The sequence below is a fragment of the Bos javanicus genome, chromosome 6 (assembly GCF_032452875.1).
Source record: "Bos javanicus breed banteng chromosome 6, ARS-OSU_banteng_1.0, whole genome shotgun sequence".
NCBI classification, from domain to species: domain Eukaryota; kingdom Metazoa; phylum Chordata; class Mammalia; order Artiodactyla; family Bovidae; genus Bos; species Bos javanicus.
In genome coordinates this window covers 13415849-13436550 of record NC_083873.1, presented here as the reverse complement: position 1 = coordinate 13436550, position 20702 = coordinate 13415849, and the positions used below count along the sequence as shown (strand labels likewise).

The following is a 20702-nucleotide window of genomic DNA, read 5'->3' as shown; positions in this document are numbered from 1 at the left end:
ATGTTTTTACTTACAGAATGATAGGGCATTATATTTCTTTTTTTAAGATTCTGATAGCATTGTAGTTCAGAAAGGAGTATATTGGTATAACTGTGTAGATGCATTTTAAAAGATGAGTTTTTGAGATAATCACTTATTTTTGAAGTAACATCCCCAAAAAAGCTTTTTCCCGCTCCTTGAAAAATTCATTTCTTTAGAAACAGAGCTGTAATTTTCAGAAAGAATTTTTATTGGTGAGATTTTATAGTTCCTTCAACATTTGCCTATCTTAAGTAATTACACTTTTTATGAAGAGCAGATTTTACTTATATTTAAATCTTTTTTCCCCCCAATTACAAGGGTTAGGGAGTAGTAAAAATATACAAATGTACAGTGTAAAATGAATTTGAACTTTACAAACTATACCATGTCTTTTTGTGAATAAGATTTTTTATCTGTCAATTTATCTTTTTCAGCCTTTTTCTTCTGTTTTTCTTCTGCTTGTTTTTCAAGATAATCTTTAAGGAGATGGTCCAGTTGTGGTTCATACTGGCTTGCATGTTGCAATCCACCTTCCCTCCCTTAAAAAGATACAAAACATGAGACAACCATATTTTACAGTGGCGTCCATTTCATCATTTCATTCATCACCCACAGTGGCAAATTCAGAGTAGTTCCTACCCAAAACACCCCATGCACTAACAAAAAGTCAGTTTTAATTCAAAATGCTTGAATTAAATACATTTTTGTTTTACCTTCACAGTGTTGGATCACACGCCCCCATAGTCGATTTTTCCTCAGACAGGCTAAATTTCCTACAATCAGCAAATGCCTCCTTCCTCTGGTCAATGCAACATTCATTCTTTTTTCTGAATCAATAAATCCTACTTGTCTGGTCCTTACACAGGACAGAATAATGATCTCCTTTTCAGCTCCCTGAAAAGCATCTACTGTGGACACCTGCACAGCTTTCAAGTTGGGATGGTCGAAGTCCATCGCACTGAGTAGATGACAGAGCTACAGAGGAAAGATGGCAAGAATCACACAGTGCAGAGTGTCTTCATGAAGAACCTACACCTCTCCACCTGCCCCTGGCAGCCTTTATCATTTAACTAATAGTGGGCAATTTTCATTTTGTTATTACTCACAGAGACTTAGTTAGTTTCTGAAATGATAAATAACTAGATGATAATATAAGTTGCAAAGCAAAATCAAAGTGGTGATTTATCTATTGCTGGGAACTCATCTGGATATGCTAATTTAGAATTGATAAACTAATAATGAAACATGAAAAACCCTAAAAGTAAATTAATATAAATTAAAACTAGTTAGAAGTAACTGGCTGTGAGTAGATTAATATCTGGGATCTATCTTTGATTTACTGATAAAATATAACAATAGTGAAAGAACATTTTGGAAAACAGATTCAATCCCATCTGTCCCAAAACACAAAGCATACACCGTATTTCCTTCCCTCTAATTTGTTTATTTGCATTTTTGCCCCAACAGCTGTAAACAGAATTTAATTAAACCTTGTTAGGTTTACATCTAATTATATAGAAAAAAACCACAGTAGACAAAAATCTAAATGCTGCTTTTTAATACCTTAAAGTCCTAAAAGCTTTTCTAGCACCAAACCAATACAACCCAAAGCACGATGAATGTAATACCAAATAATATAATATGAAATTATAATATTTAATAATGATAAGTATCATCATATGTAGTACGGACCTTGTACATCTGGGATTTGTATAATGTTATCACCCCAATCATGGAGCCCGCTATTCCACTCGCAATCAGTGATTGAATCAACTTGAGTGTAAAAGCAGCTTCTGCCACATTATGAAAGCTGTTACCTCTTTCAATCTGGAATAAGAAACAGAACCTAGATTATATTTCCCAGAAATGATACAGAAAGTCCAAGAAAATCATACAGACAACAATACAATTAAAACAGGAAACTAAACTGTGTTGACTCTTATCAACATTAATGTTATTTACCTGTTCCAGTCCTTTTACGTTATAGAAACACAGAGTTGGGAGCCATTCCAGTAAAGGGCTCCTCTCTGTTTCGGAAATGCCATTCATGAGATTTCCTTCATAAAACAGATCATTAGCAATAGCGCTGATTGTGGGGTGACAACGGTACTGAGTTCTCAACAGAATTGGCTTGTGGCCCTAAGAAATTTAAGTACAGAAAAATAAGGAATTAAAACATTTTTTTTTCCTTAGGGGAAAAAAATCCACAATAATATTTTAAAGTTTAAAATTACTGCCATATTGTGCCCTTAGTAAATAAATTACAACCATGATAAAATGGACTATAAATGAAAAGAACTTTAAAAAAATTTAATAAAAATATTTTCATAGTAAACTTTTTATATTAAAATTATAAAACAAACAAATCTTAGACTAATAAATTTGGTATCTAACATTATACCTTCAGAACCTATGTGGAGTTGGCCTAACACTAAATTGAAAAGAATTCTTTAAAAACAAATCAGAAATTGTTGGTGATAACCCATTAACTTTCCTCCTTGGGTACAAGCTATTTTCACTCTGAATCTTCAAACAAGTTTCCAATTTTTAACATGTCATAAACTAATTCCCATCTATTTCAGGGCTCTCCTGGTCTTTATTTGCAAAATGTTCTATAATATTGTTTGAACATTTTGAAAAGTTACAAGGTACTCTGATAATAATATGTAATAAAATGCAGGGTTAGTGATCACATGGACAAAGGGGAAAAATATGTGAGAAAAAAATCAATTCCCAAAACTCTTTTAGGGCATAAATTTATGAACAGACAACCTATCAAATGGAAGAAAATATTTACAAATCATTTATCTGATAAGGAATTAATATCCAAAATACATAAAGAACCCCTACAACTGAACAACAAAAACAACCCAATTCAAAAATAGGCAAAGGGCTTGAACAGGCATTTTTCCAAAGATAAGTGCATGAAAGATGCACAACATCATTATACATTAGAGAAAACACAATGAGATACCGCTTCACACCTATTAAGATAGCCATTAATTTTTTAAAAATGAAAAATAACATTATGGTAAAGATGTGGTGGAATTAGAACTCCTGCACATTGCTGTTGGGAATGTACAATGGTACAGCTGCTATGGAAAACAGTTTGCAGTTTCTCAAAAGTTGGACATAGAAATAGCATCAGACCCAGCAGTTGCACTGGAGCTCTACAACAGTGGACATGGATAAGAGAAACGTTATAGACTTTTTATTTTATAGCAAAATCAATATACTTACTACCCACTACTAAAATTCACAGGGGAAAGATTCATTTTATTGTTAGATTATTAGTGTTCTCCTTATCTTTAAGATGAGTACTTTCTAAACGACTCCAATTAAAATAATTTTAGGGCAAGGACCTGGTCTTGCCCTAAATATATTTTATGTTCTATCATTTATAATCAATAAATGATAACTGTATGAATTTAGAAGTAGTACCATTAAGCAGAGTCGGTCAAAAAGAGTTTGTTCCAGTCCATTTTCATGAGCTGCATCAGAACCCTGAATAGTAGGAGGAAGCTGTTTGGGATCTCCAACAAGTATCAGCTTTTCACACTCAAACCTAAAACAAAATTCTACAAATTAATCTAAGCAACGAGAAAAATATGCATTAACAAAATTTACTGCACTATTTTCTAAAATGTATTTCAAAGAATCTGAATACCATGAAATGTACTGAGAACATACAAAGCTTAATAGTGCTACTAGGTGTATTCAAAGGCTTTAAAAAGTTATGCAGTAAGTAAAGAATCCTCTACATAACTTTACTTGTCTCCACATAAAACCTATTAAGTGTCCCCTGCCTTGGCAAGGAATCAGTATTTCACACAACACACTTTGAGAATAATGATTTTTAGAATCTATAAACTTAAGACTTAAAAACTTTCTTAGAAGTCATTTAGCTTAAACTTTTGTTTAGAGATGAAGCCTATTAGGTTCTCATGGGTTAAATGTCTTTTTAAATAGGAGTAATATATAGTGGGGGAAAATCCAAGTTTTGTAGAAAAACCTATATGCAAGTTTTAGCTCTATTATATTCTATGGACACAGCAAGTTATTTAATCTCTACAGTGTCAGTATTTTTATCAGTAACCTTGATATAATAATACCTTGCATGGCTGTTGTAAGGATTTAAGCATGTAATGTGTTTAGTATACAGTAGATGCTCCACAAATATTTGCTCCTCTACCCTCTACACAGGGCCTTACTCTCTGCATCCCTGGCTCCTGATTAGGGTGACCAACTGGTTCTGGTGCCCAGGACTGTCCCAGTTTAAACCCTGAAAGCCCCCTGATGCAGGAACCTCCCAAGTCTCAGCCAGAGCATGACAGTTGATGCCCTCCTCCCTCATCCTTTATGCCTGGGGAAAAAGATCTGTAAATTCACCAAAATAATTGTGTGCTTTATTTTTAAAAGTGTTTGTTAATGTTACATCCCCATTTTTTTAAGGGAAGAAACCCCATACTTTTGGTTATGATGTGTAGAGATTTATTGCCATATATATTGCATCAAAATATATTAACATGAAAGTACTGGTGAAGTAAAATCTTTCCTGTGTATTTTCAACACTTGTAAACTGGAAATCAGAAGATTAAACATTTACTATAAAGAAGGAAAACGCAAAACAACAAAGGGAGACAGAACAGGGCCTAGGACTCGAGCCCATTAGTCTGGTCTAGTTGAGCACACCCTCCTCTGCCTTTAGGATTCCTCAGAAAGAGACGCTTTAAAAGCAGTGTTTCAATGGGCTGAGACAGCTTAGAAGATTTTATAGTTTCCTACATTTTAGTAGATAATTTTTCATTTTCAAGTTATTTTTCTTTATATATGTTATCTACTTTCATAATCTAAAAACTATTTTCGAACCTAAACACTGGAATTATATCAAGGTAAGAACTAAAGAACATTCTTCAGTAGAGTTAGGTTCTTAAACTGTGACTAAAGAGGCACCTTTAATCTGGTTAAGAGATCTGCAATGTTCCAACAGAATCTAGCACTAGGACTTTCAAGGCTTTTATGAATTATGTGACTCAGGTGTCTAAAGTGTCATCTAACCAAATTTTGATATACGAACTCCTCCCCCCCTCAAATTTCCTTTCACATTCTTTTAAAGAATCAGTTTAGTACTTGAATTGCTAGGAATTGTCACAAAAGTTTGGTAAGAGTTTGAGGAAATGTTTGAAATAACTGTAACATCCGAGAGTCTTTGGAAAAGAACCTTTTAGGTTACCTTGCAATGGGAAGGAGAGAAGCCGGTTCTGTCATTTGACTACACTCATCCAGGACAACCACAGGGAATTTGAGATCATTCATGCATGGGAATGGGCAGGCTGCACAGGTAACTCCAACTACTCGAACCTTCATTGTAATGAGAATGTTATTAACAACTATTAAACAAAAGAATATACTTACCAAAGAACTTGTAGGCTAAAACCATAAATGAGCTAGTCCTAATTTAATCACCACCAATCAGAAAATAGGCCACCTGACATCTACATTTTCATTATTCCCACATAAGGAATTCCTCTTAAAAGAATTTTATTTATGAACAAGTGACACCAACGAGCAATAGATTATAGTAACATATCAGTATATTGGATAAGGATGTAAAATAAGTGTGTGTGTGCTAGTCACTCAGTCGTGTCTGACTCTTTGCAACCCCATGGACTGCAGCCCACCAGGCTCTTCTGTCCATGGAATTCTCCAGGCAAGAATACTGGAGTGGGTTGCCATTCTCTTCTGTAGGGGATCTTCCCAAGTCAGGGATCGAACCCTGGTCTCCTGCATTGCAGGCAGATTCTTTACCCTCTGAGCCACCAGAGAAGCCCAAGTAGTTCACATAAATGACTAATTTGCACTACCTGAGTGTAGTCAAACTAAGCCCTTCTGGATTTGGTTGGGGAAAAAGGAGGGAAGTTAAGTTCATACTTGTGATAATAAAAAGCTAGTCTGAAGCATTTTGAGGACTCCTGGAACCAAAACTTATTGTAGACATTATTATTTCCAATTTTCTCTCCTTCACCGTGAGAGTATTTATTACTCATCCACACCCTTTACTGTATGGCTTTGCAGTGCTTCCCCCCAAGAGAAGTAGATGAAGTATACTTCCCAGCCCCACTGATGCTGGGCTTGGTCATATGACCTGTTACAGCAAAAGGAATCTTAGCAGACATGCTATAAACAAAAGCTTTACATGTATCTATATGATCCAGCCTTCCCTCCTGCACTTCTGCCATCTGTCAGGAGAGGGCCATCATGCCACAGACAACTGTTCTCAGAATGAGAGGTTTGACCTACACCAACTGACCTGTAGAATCACTGAATCATTAAATTTGTTGTCTTTAGTTACTGAGATTTTGTTTGTTAAGCAATGGTATTTCAGCAGTAGCTCACTGAAATGGTGCCAAGCACGTTGATTGTCCCAAATCTCTTGCAGAAAGTGACCCATGTCCACACTGTCCAACAAGTGGACAACCTCCTTTTCTTCTCCCATGCTTTGTTTATAGGAGAAAGCTACTGAAGACTTCTTTCCCCAAAGCTGACACCCTGTCTTGAGTCAGAACTTGATAAAGGCAATGATGCTACTTGCTACAGCCAGAGACCCTGTGTGTCCAATGTGGGCTCCCAACACCTGGGATCCATGGTCTGAGCCTCCCAGGTTCTTGGACAGATTTTAAACAGACCCTGAAGGGCTTGGTTTTCTAGGAAAGCATCAAAGGTAAAATTCACTTGGATATTTTGCCCAGTGTCAATTAAATAAAACATGGATTGCATAGACAGGCACACTTTAGTTGAATCTAAGCTATCATAGTTGGTTTTTTTTAAATTTACTTAAGGGAAATAAAATAGGAATAATATTCCTCTCAATAGGAATAAAAATAATATAAATCGTATACATAAATTAAAGAAATAAACAACTGACGCTGTTTCCTCTCACCTGTTTCAGCAGGGTTTTATTGGTCCCCAGTTTATGCTGCTCAATACTTTTCCTCACGTAGACTCTTTCCACAGGAGTCAAGTCTTCCTTCATGAGTGCATGCAGTTCCTTTAATTGCTCATTTTCATTTTCTGAGCCAGCATACAAACTTAAAAAACAATGACATAAAAGAATACCCTTTTATTCTATTTTAGTAGTATCACAAAAAAGCAAAACACAAGAGTTCCTAAATTAACACCAAGAAAAAGGCTTTCTCTAGTCTTCTTCAAAAACCAAACTTAAGGTAAGAGTTATGTAAAATTATACTTCTGTGCACATTCTGTGACTTTTGGAATTTGGCATTCTTACCTGTAAGGTAAAACTGGCTTGGCAATCTTTCTGACACTCCCAACTCTGACAAACTTTTCAAATCCAAGACTAAGAAGCCTTTAAAGAAAACAGGGTGAAACAGATTGACTATTTAGAAAACAGAATCTAAAACAAACTTTCATATAATATACACATTATTAAAATAACTTTGTGTAACAATATATTTTATAGTTACGTAGTTTAATGTGAAATGCCTAAACTCAAAGGCAATGTAGCTGAAAAACTTTTTATAAAATGTGTTTCAGAGAATTTTAAAAATATGTATTATCTTATGTTGAGGGCTCATGAAATGTTCATAAAATACTGATGTTAGAATTTATCACAAATAAAATTGCCCTAGGGACTCCCTGACAATCTACTGATCAAGACTCTGTGGTCTCACTGCTGTGGCCCAGTTCCATCCCTGGTTGAGGAATTATAGAAGATCCTACAAGCTGCATGGCATGGCCAAAAAAAACCCCACAAAAATAAACAAAAAAGACAAAACTGCCCTAAAGACATCATGGAAAGCAAGAGCTACCATATAGTTAGCATCAAGATTTAGTGGGAAGAGTGTTAGCCTCTTTATATACGTTGCCTTGATAATTTAATACTCCTTACAGCTCTGCACGATATCTCATCTTAGAGATGAGGAACTGAAACTCAGAGCTCTAAGTCAGGTATTTTGCTAAGTCAGGCCACATGGCTAATAAGTGAGGCAATCATGAATCAAACCTGGGCAAGTCTGTCTACCTCCAAAAGATACGGGTGACTGTTCTTCCACATCCATGACCCCCTAGTAAGGGCTTTGTGCAGCTGCAGCCCTCAGCTCCCTTCCTTCTTACGTATCTTACAGCTCCCGCTTTATGTGAGGAACGGAGGAGGGACTCACTGAACATCCGGACTCCTGAAACATCTATCACCTCAAATGGGGGATAAAGAACTGGAAAACGAAAGGAACTATGGCTCTTCAAACATCGTTTTCCTAGATAATCCTGAAGCAATTTGTTTAATGTCAAGCAATACATGAACAGACTTCAGGTTTTGCACTTTTTTAGTTTTTATCTTGGATAATAGCTATTTTTCAGTCTGAAAAACTAGTTTATATATTTTTTTCAATATAAGTGTGTTAATTCTATGAGAACACTGTAGTATCCTCATCATGGAGCAAAAAATATTTTATTTCTTCTCAAGAAATTCTTCATCCTATTCTGTCCATTGCAGTTGAAATGCGTTACCCAAGTACATAGCTAAATGTCAGTTTAGTGTGAAGAAATGTCTGGGTCCAGCATAGATGCAGTTGGGATAAATACAGATCCTAACTGCAGTCCACAGTCCTCAGGCCCTCATCAGAGGCTTAAGCATCAAAGAATCTCTTCTGTGTTTTTTGTTACCTTTCATAGTCAGTCCTCAATCTTCTAGCTTCTTGATTTTTCTCTACTAAACAGAGTTAAATTTTTATCTCAAGCTAAGCAATCTCAAGTTCTTTCCAGTTTGTCCCCAAGTAACTGTTCATTATCCTGAGTCAAAAAATGTCCTCAGCCACTGTCTTAGATTACTTAGAATAGTACACACAGGTAGAACTTGCCTAGAGGGCAATCTATCAAGAAGCTTTAAAATGTTCATATCTTTTGTTCTAGGCCTAGGTTTGTCCTCAGAAAAGAATCAAAAATGGAGGCAAAGATTTATGTTTAAGGATCTTGGTTACAATATTATTTATAATAGCAAAAGCTTGTAAAGACCTTACTGATCAAAAATTGTTTATAGTACAAAAATTGTTTATAGATCAAAAATCATGACATATAATAGAGCTATGAAAATTTTGGTTTCTAAGATTTAATACCATAAAGAAATAATCTTTGAGTAAAAAAAAAGCAGGACACAAAACAAACAGTATATACTGTTGAAAACTAAGTTTGGAAAACAAAATGAATGTGTGTGAATGTATTGAAAGTCTGTAAAGAAATATAATAAAATGTTGCTGCTGCTGCTAAGTCACTTCAGTCATGTCCAACTCTGTGTGACGCCATAGACAGCAGGCCACCAGGCTCCCCCGTCCCTGGGATTCTCCAGGCAAGAACACTGGAGTGGGTTGCCATTTCCTTCTCCAATGCATTAAAGTGAAAAGTGAAAGTGAAGTCGCTCAGTTGTGTCCGACTCTTCACAACCCCATGGACTGCAGCCTATCAGGCTCCTTCGTCCATGGGATTCTCCAGGCAAGAGTACTGGAGTGGGGTGCCATTGAGGTCTGCATATTTTCTACTATACCCGTTACCTAATGCAATTATAAAAGTTAATTTTTAAAAAGGCTATACTTATAAATAATGGATTATTTCCCCTAATCAAGCTTTATCATTTATGTTGAAATTCAGATCATTAAACATTGGAATACTGGTAAAACATTATGTAATACTGTCTTTGCGTTTTTAATAAAATCTTACACAAAAATTTTACCCTGTGTAACAGACTGCACTATTGCTTCCATGAAACAGCAAGAGGCTAACCTTTTAGTTTGTAAGTAGGAAAAAAGATCAGGCTTCCCTGGTGGCTCAGTAGTAAAGAATCTACCTGCCAATGCAGGAGACATGGGTTTAATCCCTGGGTTAAATCCCTAGAACAATGGATCGGGAAGATCCCCTGGAGAAGGAAATGGCAACCCACTCCAGTATTCTTGCCTGGAAAATCCCATGGACAGAGGAGCCTGGTGGGCTACAGTCCATGAGGTCATAAAGAGCTGGATACAACTTAGTAACTAAACAACAGCAACAAGGAAAAAAATCACATACAAAAACCTGATGATTCTGGCACAAGGATGGGATAAAGGTAAAACTAGAGGTGGATCCCTCTTATTGAAACCAAAACATAATTTAATCAAACTGTTCAGCTATTTTAGTATTATGTGTTCATATGGGCAGGTAGACGAGAGAATAACCTGTAACTTGGTTCTGCAATTTTAGCCTACTTTAAAGTAGTCACCCTAAGCTCCTGGGTCAGAGCCAAAGGACTTTTATTCTTGGCATAGGAAGCAGCATAGGCACTAACGTATCTACAGTGGTTTCCTGTGGTCCCCAAGTTGAATGAGGAGACACAGAGAATCAGATGGACACCTGCACTGCGTGGACTGAGCTGTAGGAAAGAACACTGAGCTTGGACAGCCACTGTTTTTTAACAAGAAATCAGCAACTCTGCTCTTGGTCCTGGAGGGAGATATTACATCATCAGTGAAGGTTGCTTACTGCAAACACAACTGGGAAAAATGTGTTGGGTTAGAGTGGTCAGGGCATGCATGGTGGATTGCCTCCCCCAACTATATATGTCCTTAGCTAGATTTTTACATGAGTATCCCATCCTGTGTCAAAACTGTCAGGTTTCGTACGTATTTTATCCTGCTTACAAACTATTAAGTCAGCCTCTTCCTGTTTCATGGACTCTGGTTCTTGAGTCAGAGACAAAGGCCTTGCCTGTCCGGCATGCCCAGCACAAATGTGCATGGACATTCAGGGCCCATGGTAGACCGCCTCTCAACAACCACCTAAAACATCAGGCACTTAAATACTCCTGTCCTACCTACCCAAGAAGCACTCTGTCAACAGCTACATTAGTAGAAGAAGAAATCAGAAGTTTCCACGGTCTTGCATTTCCAACTGTAAGAGCTTCACATTTTTCAAATAGTTGCACAAAAAACAAAATCACCACAGCCAGCAAGTAACTCTTTCCTGCTCCGAAAACGCCTAATTATTTTAAAGGGGAGGAAGAAAAGTAAAGGCAATATCGTAAATAAATTTCTGAAAAGCACAAGAAATATCCATCCATCTCCCTCTCTCCTTCATTTAATTAATTTATTTAAAAATATTGCATGCCCACCATGTGTTTAATTAGCACAAGGAGTACATGCATAGATAATCAAAAGACTTTCACATTTAACGAGACCACAGTCAACTTAGGAAGACAGACAAGTAAAGAAAAATGATAAAACAATACGGTTAAGTAACACTATTGGCATCAGAGAAAGAACATCTCTCTTTCCTTTGGTGGAGATGGGAATGCTTCCTGAAAATAAAAAGAATAGGAGAACTAAGTCTTCCAGGGTAAGATATCCCAACTCTTAAGGAAAGGATCATCCCAGGCAGAGATGTGACAAAGCATGAAGCCGGTAAATATTTCTGTATGGCCTGTAGCAAAAAGGCAAGAGAGGAGGTGGTCTGACAAAGAAGACAAGGGGATAAATCACAGAGTTGTGCGTGCTAAGGCTAAAAGTTTGAATTATATCTTAAAGGCCAATGGAAATCAATGAAGAATTTTAAGCAATGGAACTGACTTAATCAGATTATTATTATTTTTTTTTTTAAAGAAAAACTACTTGAGTGAAGCCTGGCTTGTTGCAGTTCATGGGGTTGCAAAGAGTTGGATACAACTTAGCAACTGAAGAACAACTTGAGTGAAAATATGAAAAAAGGAAAAAGTAAAGGCAGATCAATTAGAAAGCTGTGTGAGATCATGGTAACACATACATGCTGACTTTACTAAGTGCCTCCCGTGTGCCAGGTACCATTCTGAGCTCTTTACCTATTTAACATTTGATCCCCCAAACCTATGAGACAGATGCTATTATCAAACCTTATTTTACAGAGGAGGGAATTAAAGCTAAGAGAGCCCACACTCTCACTAACTAGGCGATATGGAGGTATGTTAAAGGCCTGGACTGAGTGGGTACAAATGGGTGGGAGAGGACAGAAAATATGAAATGAAAATGAAATATCAATATGAAAAATAGGAAACTAGAAGCAACATCTCAGTGACTGATCTAATAGGGGGAAAGAAACAGTAAGAGAGAGGGAGGACGGTTAAGAGAAAATCACTTAATCTAGAGAGAAAGATACTAAAGGGGATTCAGGTTTGAAATAATCTATTGAGTTATTCTGGAATCTTGTTTGACTAGGAAATTACAAAGGTGCAGATTGAGTGACACAAGCTTATATAACAATGTATTTACTAGAACTGTTTTCTTCCCTGCTTCTTACCGTGTATGATCGTGATAGGGAGGGTATCAATTGCCAGTTCCTTCGCTTCTTCGACACTCTGGCGTGATGCCATCATTTGAGCTATCTGAATTAGAGCTGCGGCTTGATCCTTGTTTAACTTGTGCACCTGAATTAACTCACTAGCCAACTTCAATGTTGCTTCTATACTGAGTAGCTCAAATTTTGTGCTGATATTTGAGAAAGCTGGTGGGATAAACTTTCTCTTATTGACTCTCTTGTTGCTCGTTGTAGTTGATGAAGACCTAGTAAAAAGGCAGCGTGAAAAAGATTTTTTTTTAAATAAAAGGCTTTTGAAACAGGTAAGTAGACCTATTTGTAACTTAGCCTTCACTTAATAAGCATCACAGAGAATATTTTTTTGGAGACATAAATGAACATATACCCCAGTTTGGAGGAAGGTGGATGAAAACAGAACATTTGTTGAAAACCTACTATATGCTGGCATCATGCTAAGCATTTTATATTACTTGATGTAATCTTCACAATACTAAGTACTTAATTATCCCATATAGAGATACAGAAATATTAACCTTTTATTCCCCCAAAAGCACACAGTTAATAAGTGTATAAGCTGACTTTAAAGCCCATGTTCTGTTAAACAAAATCAACTTAGACAATTAATATAGCTTCCATTTAAGGTAAAATGGAAATAAACTGGTTTTATTTCTATTAAGACTGAATTCATTTCAAAGTAGATAAATGACATAATGGATAAGAATATTTACTTTTTTACCTAGGACTTCATTATGGTGAAAAAAATGAAATACCACAAGTTAGATCATAACAATCCAAATTAGAATGTAGACTTTTTCTATCACTTTACAGTGAATTCAACATGTCACTTCCAGTTTTTTAAAGAAAGGGACAAGGTGGTTGACAAATTAAAAATGAAGATATAGGTTATGTCAAGAATAAGATCAGTATCAATACCATACTGTATTAAAGCTGTAAAATGTTACATAATTTTAAATGTTTAATAATTTGCAACATAAAAGTACAGATAAATAAAAAAGTAAAAACACTCAAAAGATCCTTAATAAATTATTCCGTAAAAAAGGAAAAATATCTGCAGTATCCTTGTTAGCCCCAGCCACAATAAATAAATAAATAGAGGAACTGTTGGGAAATGATGTGTACCTCCCCTTTCTCTTTTTAATTACTAATGAGGAGGAACCCCATAATCCCCCAAAGAAAATTAACACTTCATTGGCAAAAATTTGTGTAATGTACTTTTACTCCATTTTCATTTTCATGATTAGTCACCATTTTTGAATACCAATGACCCAAAGGTAAATAATGACTTACATTGTTAAGAGGTACTGTGTTAGAGGTAGAGTAGCTGGATTAAAGTAGTCCCGAATATTTTTTAAAGTGGTCAGCTCTGTGCTAGCATTACAAACCAATAAGGCGTGGACCACTGCTGTAGACAGAATACAAAAAATGAACATTTAATGTAAACAAATGGACCATTAGAAAAAAACTATTAAATGTCCATATAACTCAGAGTTATATGGATTAGTCACAACATAAAAGAAACCCTTAAGTATATGCAGAGGTCCTTTTATCCATTAAACCAGTATACTACCTGCTCATTCATCCTTTATAAACTGCATAATATATCAACTTTGGACTTTCATAATGAAACAAGGACAACTGTTTTGAGTTAGGGCATGGTGACACTGCTTAGCAGCTGGCAGTTCCATTTAATCAGCATACCACATTGTATTGCATAGTAGTGTGTGTGTAATTTGAACATTTTTTCCCTCAGTTATTTTATAGAAAAATAAGGAAAGCAGAAAATTAGAATGCTGTTTATTGGTGAGGAAACAACTGCAACAAATTTGAAAATATGCATTTGAAAAATGACAAATGTTTATTTAATTAGGCTCTTACTGAACTCAAGCTGATTGACTAGGTTTATTCAGTTCTAAAGGGAAAAAAAATCAAGTTTAAAAAGTCTATGAAATAGATGAAGTGGGTCATTAAATGCCATGTCTTAATTAGTTATGGATCAAATTCAACCATCAGAAATTATTCCAGAGATCAAAATGTATAGAGAAGTAACAGATTCATAGAATTGGATAGGGATTCAGCTTACCAGGCTGAGAAGATCCCCGGAGAAGGGAAAGGCTACCCACTCCAGTATTCTGGCCTCAAGAATTCCATGGACTATATAGGCCATGGGGTCGCAAAGAATCAGACACAACTGAGTGACCTTCACTTTCACTTTGAGCTTACTAAAGCTTTCTTTATTAAAAACTAATAATAATTTTAAAATAAATAAATAAGGCTCATACCCTATTTGGAGAAGGCAATGGCACCCCACTCCAGTACTCTTGCCTGGAAAATCCCATGGACGGAGGAGCCTGGTGGGCTGCCGTCTGTGGGGTCGCTAAGAGTCGGATTCAACTGAGCGACTTCACTTTCACTTTTCACTTTCATGCATTGGAAAAGGAAATGGCAACCCACTCCAGTGTTCTTGCCTGAAGAATCCCAGGGACAGGGGAGCCTGGGGGGCTACCTTCTATGGGGTTGCACAGAGCTGGACATGACTGAAGCGACTTAGCAGCAGCAGCAGCAGCAGCAGCATACCCTATTGTGTTATTAAGAATTTCTTGGGACCTCCTTGGCAATCTAGATATTAAGATTCCATGCTCCCAATACAGGGGGCACAGGTTGACTCCTGGTTAGGGAACTAAGATCCTGCATGTCATACAATATGGCCAAAAAGAAAAAAAAAGAATTTCTAAAGGCAGATGATAAGATAGCCTCAAAATGAAAATCATTGTATCCAACTGCTCACAAAATCTCCTGTAAAATCTACAAGACCTTCTCAATATAAAAATGGTTTATTAAATATATACTACTACAACAAACCAAGAGAATTAAATAAATCAAGAACCAGAACTTGTAAGAAATTAAGAAAATTCTTATTTATATTTTTAGAAATCAAGTATATACCATGTAAAATTCAACTATAACAGAACACTTAAGTGAGAGGTCAAGATTTTACTGTACTGTTAGTGCTCTGGGACTTGAGCTATAGAAATATTTTGTTGTATACACATTTTTACTACTACTACTAAGTCACTTCAGTTGTGTCCGACTCTGTGTGACCCCATAGACGGCAGCCCACCAGGCTCCCCTGTCCCTGGGATTCTCCAGGCAAGAACACTGGAGTGGGTTGCCATTTCCTTCTCCAATGCAGGAAAGTGAAAAGTGAAAGTGAAGTCGCTCAGTCGTGTCCAACTCTTAGCGACCCCATGGACTGCAGCCTACCAGGCTCCTCCATCCATGGGATTCTCCAGGCAAAAGTACTGGAGTGGGGTGCCATTGCCTTCTCCAAATACACATTTTTAGGAACATCATATACAGTAATAGGAAGTAGTGAAAGTAGCCCAGTCGTGTCTGATTCTTTGCGACTCCCCGCTGTCTGACTCTGTATGATCCATGGAATTCTCTAGGCCAGAACACTGGAGTGGGTAGCCTTTCTCTTTTCCAGTGGATCTTCCCAACCCAGGAATTGAACTGGGGTCCCCTGCATTGCAGGTGGATTCTTTACCAACTGAGCTATCAGGGAAGCCCAATAGGAAGTAGAGGCGGATGTTTTTTGTTGGCTTTGTTGTTGCTACCAATCCATCTGCTCCCACCCACCTCATGCATGTGTGCTCAGTCATGCAACCCCATGGACTGCAGCCCACCAGGGTTTTCTGTCCATGGACTTTTCCAGGCAAGAATACCGGAGTGGGCTGCCATTTCCTTCTCCCTTTTTGTTGGCTTTAATCAAATAATCCCACACAAAGTTAGCAGGCTTGCTTACAGTGCATCACATGTCTTTCATTCTTTTTTAATACAAAGTAATATGGTCATAGTAATACTTACTGTTAGTGGGCCAGTTCGAAGGGAAATAACCTTTCAAAGGTAGAAGCTCTACCTCATTGATAGATGATGGTCCAAAGAAAGTACTACATGCAATGAAAGTGTCCAGTTCAAAGTCTAGGGTTTTCGAAACCACCCAAAGATCATCTGAAAAGACAAACACTCTACAGGTCTCAGAACAACGCTCAATCCAAAGCTACCTCGGATTTTCGCTGGTGCTTAGTTCTACACTGTTTTTCAAAAAACAAACATGGTTATCATAATTGACATGATTCCACCCAGAGAGCAGAACTCATAACATTTCATTTCCATGATTTTAACTCAATTTTATGCTTTTAAAGTTACTTCGTAATTATTTTTTTAAAAAACACTATAAATAAAAACAACATCTAACTCATTTTTCTCTTATAAAACAGTTTTATAGCTACATTTGATTTTCCCAAGGGAGAATATTAGCCTAAAAACATGCTCTGCCCTTTAATGGTTTCCATGCTCAAATAAATCTGGCAATCTGTGCACAGAATACAAGTTCCAGTTAAGAGATGCTCCAGATTAATGAATGTTCTCCTTTCTTCTCCACAGCACACTGAGCACTCATGGCTAGTAGGCTACTTTCCAGACTGCCCCTGCATTATTTCTACCATCAGTTTGAATTTACACCTACAAAGAGTCAACTGCATTTGTTCTAAAACTTACTTATAATAGTAATAGCTGTCTTTGCTACTATACTTTTATAACTTAGTGATTTCCCTGGTGGCTCAGATGGTAAAGCATCTGCCTACAATGCGGGAGACCCACATTCAATTCTTGGGTCGGGAAGATCCTCTGGAGAAGGACATGGCACCCCACCAGTACTCTTGCCTGGAAAATCCCATGGATGGAGGAGCGAGGTAGGCTACAGCCCATGGGGTTGCAAAGAGTAGGACACGACTGAGCAACTTCACTCACTCTTTTATAACTTAATCACTATAAATATGAAGGGGAAAATTACTGTTTAAAGAAAACTACGTTCCTACTTTGTAAGTCCAATGTAAATCACATATTAAAACTGAAAAATCTTGAATTAAGGTTATTTGTTTAATGTGGAACCAATTTTTTAAATTTTTATATTAACTCACATTCAATACCCCCACAGAACTATTTTTTTTAAGGAAATATGTTTAGGAAACTGAGGAAAAGCTGACCTATAGTATAATTTATACCTAATTTATTTAAAAATATCTGCCAATTGAGGTAACATATACTTAAGCAATTTCCTATTTGCAAATACATTTTTATTTAATATTGACAATTTTTTAAAAGATCTCCAATTCAAAGTAGTTGACAGAAAAAAACCTCTTTCTCCCTAAATCCTATTGAAATGACAGAAGAAATATGAAATCCAAATCCAATACAGTACTGGCAAACAGCCAGCAGTGGGGCAGGGAAAGCCAGACTTATTTCAGAGATGCTTTAGGAAGTCACAAAGGGAACGGGACAAAAAGGATGATAAAATCTTACAAAGCTGGGAAACCACTAATCCTGCACAGATAGAAAGGAATTCTGAAAACACACACACAAAGAATTTCCCCCAACAGATTGCTAGGTTAACTCCAAGCTTACCAATCAAGGAATTACGGGTACAGAAGGCCAACTGGGACATTATTTAATAGATGATGGAATAATCCTATCACTCTTGGAGCAGTTGACTCCAAAATCCATCCTGAGGTTAAACTCTGGGGAAAAAACTAAGGCTACAGAGAGGACTTTGAGCATGAGAAATGGGGCAGCAACCCACATAACTGCTAAGAACCTAGGATAGGTAAATAGATCAGAGTCCATCAGCAGGTCATATATGTATGGGAATTTTGTTTTTTAAGTAAAACACAATAACCTATGTCACGTTCTGGGTCAGCAGACATTTTAAATGTCAGATAGGTAGTATTATTATTACTGTTTTATACATGAAAGAAGTTAGTCACTATATATATATTTATATATCAACAAAAGATTACATGAAAAATATATAAGAACTGTAAGATTATAAACAACACAATAATAAAATGGGTAAGAAGAAATATGTAACTAATAAACACATGAAGAGCTATTCAACATCACTGGCAAGCAGAGAAATGTAAACTAAAACCACAATGAGATCATTTTATGCTCATTTGAGTCTGCTGAGCCACCAGATAGGAGCGTAAATTGATGTAACCGCTTTAGAAATCAGTTGGGCACTAGAGCCTACAGGTTTGTGTGGCATTTTCATTTCCTGTAACAGCATTTTCATTCCTAGGATTATATCTAAAGGAAACTCTTGCACATCTACAGGATAGCATAAGAATATTTATGGCACACTGTTCACAATGGCAAAACTTAGAAACCAAATGATCATCGATGGAAGAATGAATGAATGAACTGTGGCACCGTCACAAAATAAAATACTATATACACAAGTAATCTAGACTAGATTTTAGATCAACATCAATAATATCTATATACTGCAGCAATATATTATACTAGTAAGTAAAAAAGATAAATTCTATAAGATTACTTACAGAACTATATCACTTGAGTAACATTTTAAAAACCTTAAAACTTAAAATATGCTTTCTAAGGAATTCATTTGTATAAACATATACAAAGGAAAGCAAGATGTTGATGAACACAGGGATGAAATGCTAACTGCCTTAGGAGAAACAACTAGGTAAGTTAGTGGGGTTTCTCTGTATGAACTATAGGTAGCTATAATTGGTACCAGATTTAGCTTTGCTTTGTTGATTCACTTTTATCATTTAAAATAACTAATCAAATAACTAAAGCAAGCTAGGTGAGGATAAATCACAAGAGTAGGTCATGAAACCAACATAATAATTAACCCAAATTAGTGTACATAAGGTCCTTAGAAAAATAATTTACTAAGAATTTTATCTCCAAATATACAAAAGCTGGGGTCCAGTGTTGTCATATTGTGCAGCAGTGACAGAAGTATCAAAAAACTCTACATTTTCAGCTTATTTTTGATATTAAATTCAGTTCATACAATGCCAAGAGCTCATGTGACTTTTTAAACAAAATTAAACAGTTTTTGGCAGCCTATAATAAGGTTTTTTAAAAAATAAAATTTTAAATATATTTTCTAGGGGTGAGGGGGAGAATAAAATATGCTATTTTCAAAAGAAATGGTTTAATTCATTACACAATAATTCACGATATATACTGTGCAACTGTACTTTTAAAAATCTCTTTAATACAAAAAATTTACATAGAGAGCTGTATGTAACTGAGATGGGGCTTCCAGGTGGCTCAGTGGTAAAGAATCTGTCTGCCAACAGAGGAGACACAGGAGACTCAGGTTCGATCCCCTCCTCCAAGATCCCCTGGAGGAGGAAATGGCAACCCACTCCAGTGTTCTTGCCTGGAAAATTCAATGGACAGAGGAGCCTGGCAGGCTACAGTCCATGGGGTCATAAAACAGTCAGACACGACTGAGCAACCTGAGCACACAGCACACCACACATAAAACTAAGATACAAGGCTAGATTCAGTCACAGCATCATCATATCAACCCACCTTTGCTGTAAGCAGATGAACTTTCTTTCCGACTCAGTTTAAGATAAAGTTTGCTCTTAGGTTCATTATAAAATTCAGGATCTACAGTAGTAAACTTCTTTAGTTTACCAAACCGTTTTCTTTGAAAATCAAATCCTTTCCTGCAAAATGAGTAAGAGCCAAACCTGAATTTGAATATTAAAGTATGAAGTTTTTTTGAGATAATTAACATATACTATATTATTCCAGGTGTACAACATCATGATTTATGTGTATACTATGAAATTATCACCATAGTAAGTCAAGTTAACAACCACCACACAGTCACAAAGTTTTTTTCTTGTGAAAAAAAAATGAAGTGTTTTCGTTTATTTTTAAATAAATTAAGGGGAATTCCCTGGTGGCCCATTGATTAGGATGACAAGCATTCACTGCAGAGGACCTGGGTTTGATCCCTGGCTGGGGAACTAAGATCCCACATGCTGCAAGGCATACCAAATAAATAAATATATTGAATTTTTTTAAAAAGCACTGAAGAACTCATTGCATGTATAAAATTTTTTTAATAAAATTTTTTTATTGTAATGAGAACTCTTACTCTTATCAACTTTCAAATATACAGTAAAATAATATTAACCACAGTCACCATACTGTATACATCTGCAGGACTTATTTATTTTGCAACTGGAAGTTTGAAAGTACAAATGTTTTTTAAAATTTTTCTTTAAAACAGAGTATGAAAAGGAAAGAACCAAAGAGTGTGTATGTTTATATGCTTTTATATATTGTTGTTCTGATTAGTCACTAAGTCATGTCCAACTCTCTTGTGACCCCATGGACTGTAGCCCCCATGGACTTCAACCGTGTAATTCCAGATGTTCAAGCTGGATTTAGAAAAGGTAGAGGAACCAGAGATCAAATAGACAATATCCATTGGATCA

At 36.2% G+C, this 20702-nt stretch overlaps 1 protein-coding gene across 5 annotated transcripts in view; it reads right to left on the bottom strand.

Annotated features, from left to right (window-relative positions):
- Positions 1-208: 208 nt before the first annotated feature.
- The window catches only part of ZGRF1 (zinc finger GRF-type containing 1), a 55653-nt gene continuing 35159 nt past the window's right edge, over positions 209-20702 (bottom strand). For 3 of the 5 annotated variants that reach the window (XM_061419354.1, XM_061419357.1, XM_061419355.1), the window contains exons 18-30: positions 19783-19922; positions 16234-16377; positions 13657-13771; positions 12331-12593; positions 10881-11040; positions 7310-7387; positions 6962-7109; positions 5255-5382; positions 3463-3586; positions 1984-2160; positions 1714-1848; positions 735-996; positions 209-560 (exon numbers count right to left, since the gene is read on the bottom strand). In XM_061419354.1, the coding sequence (XP_061275338.1) occupies positions 400-560; positions 735-996; positions 1714-1848; positions 1984-2160; positions 3463-3586; positions 5255-5382; positions 6962-7109; positions 7310-7387; positions 10881-11040; positions 12331-12593; positions 13657-13771; positions 16234-16377; positions 19783-19922 (2035 nt within the window). In that variant the 3' untranslated portion in view covers positions 209-399. Of the gene's footprint in view, positions 561-734; positions 997-1713; positions 1849-1983; positions 2161-3462; positions 3587-5254; positions 5383-6961; positions 7110-7309; positions 7388-10880; positions 11041-12330; positions 12594-13656; positions 13772-16233; positions 16378-19782; positions 19923-20702 lie in introns of those variants that run through there. The other 2 variants (XM_061419356.1, XM_061419358.1) reach the window with 2 other exon arrangements.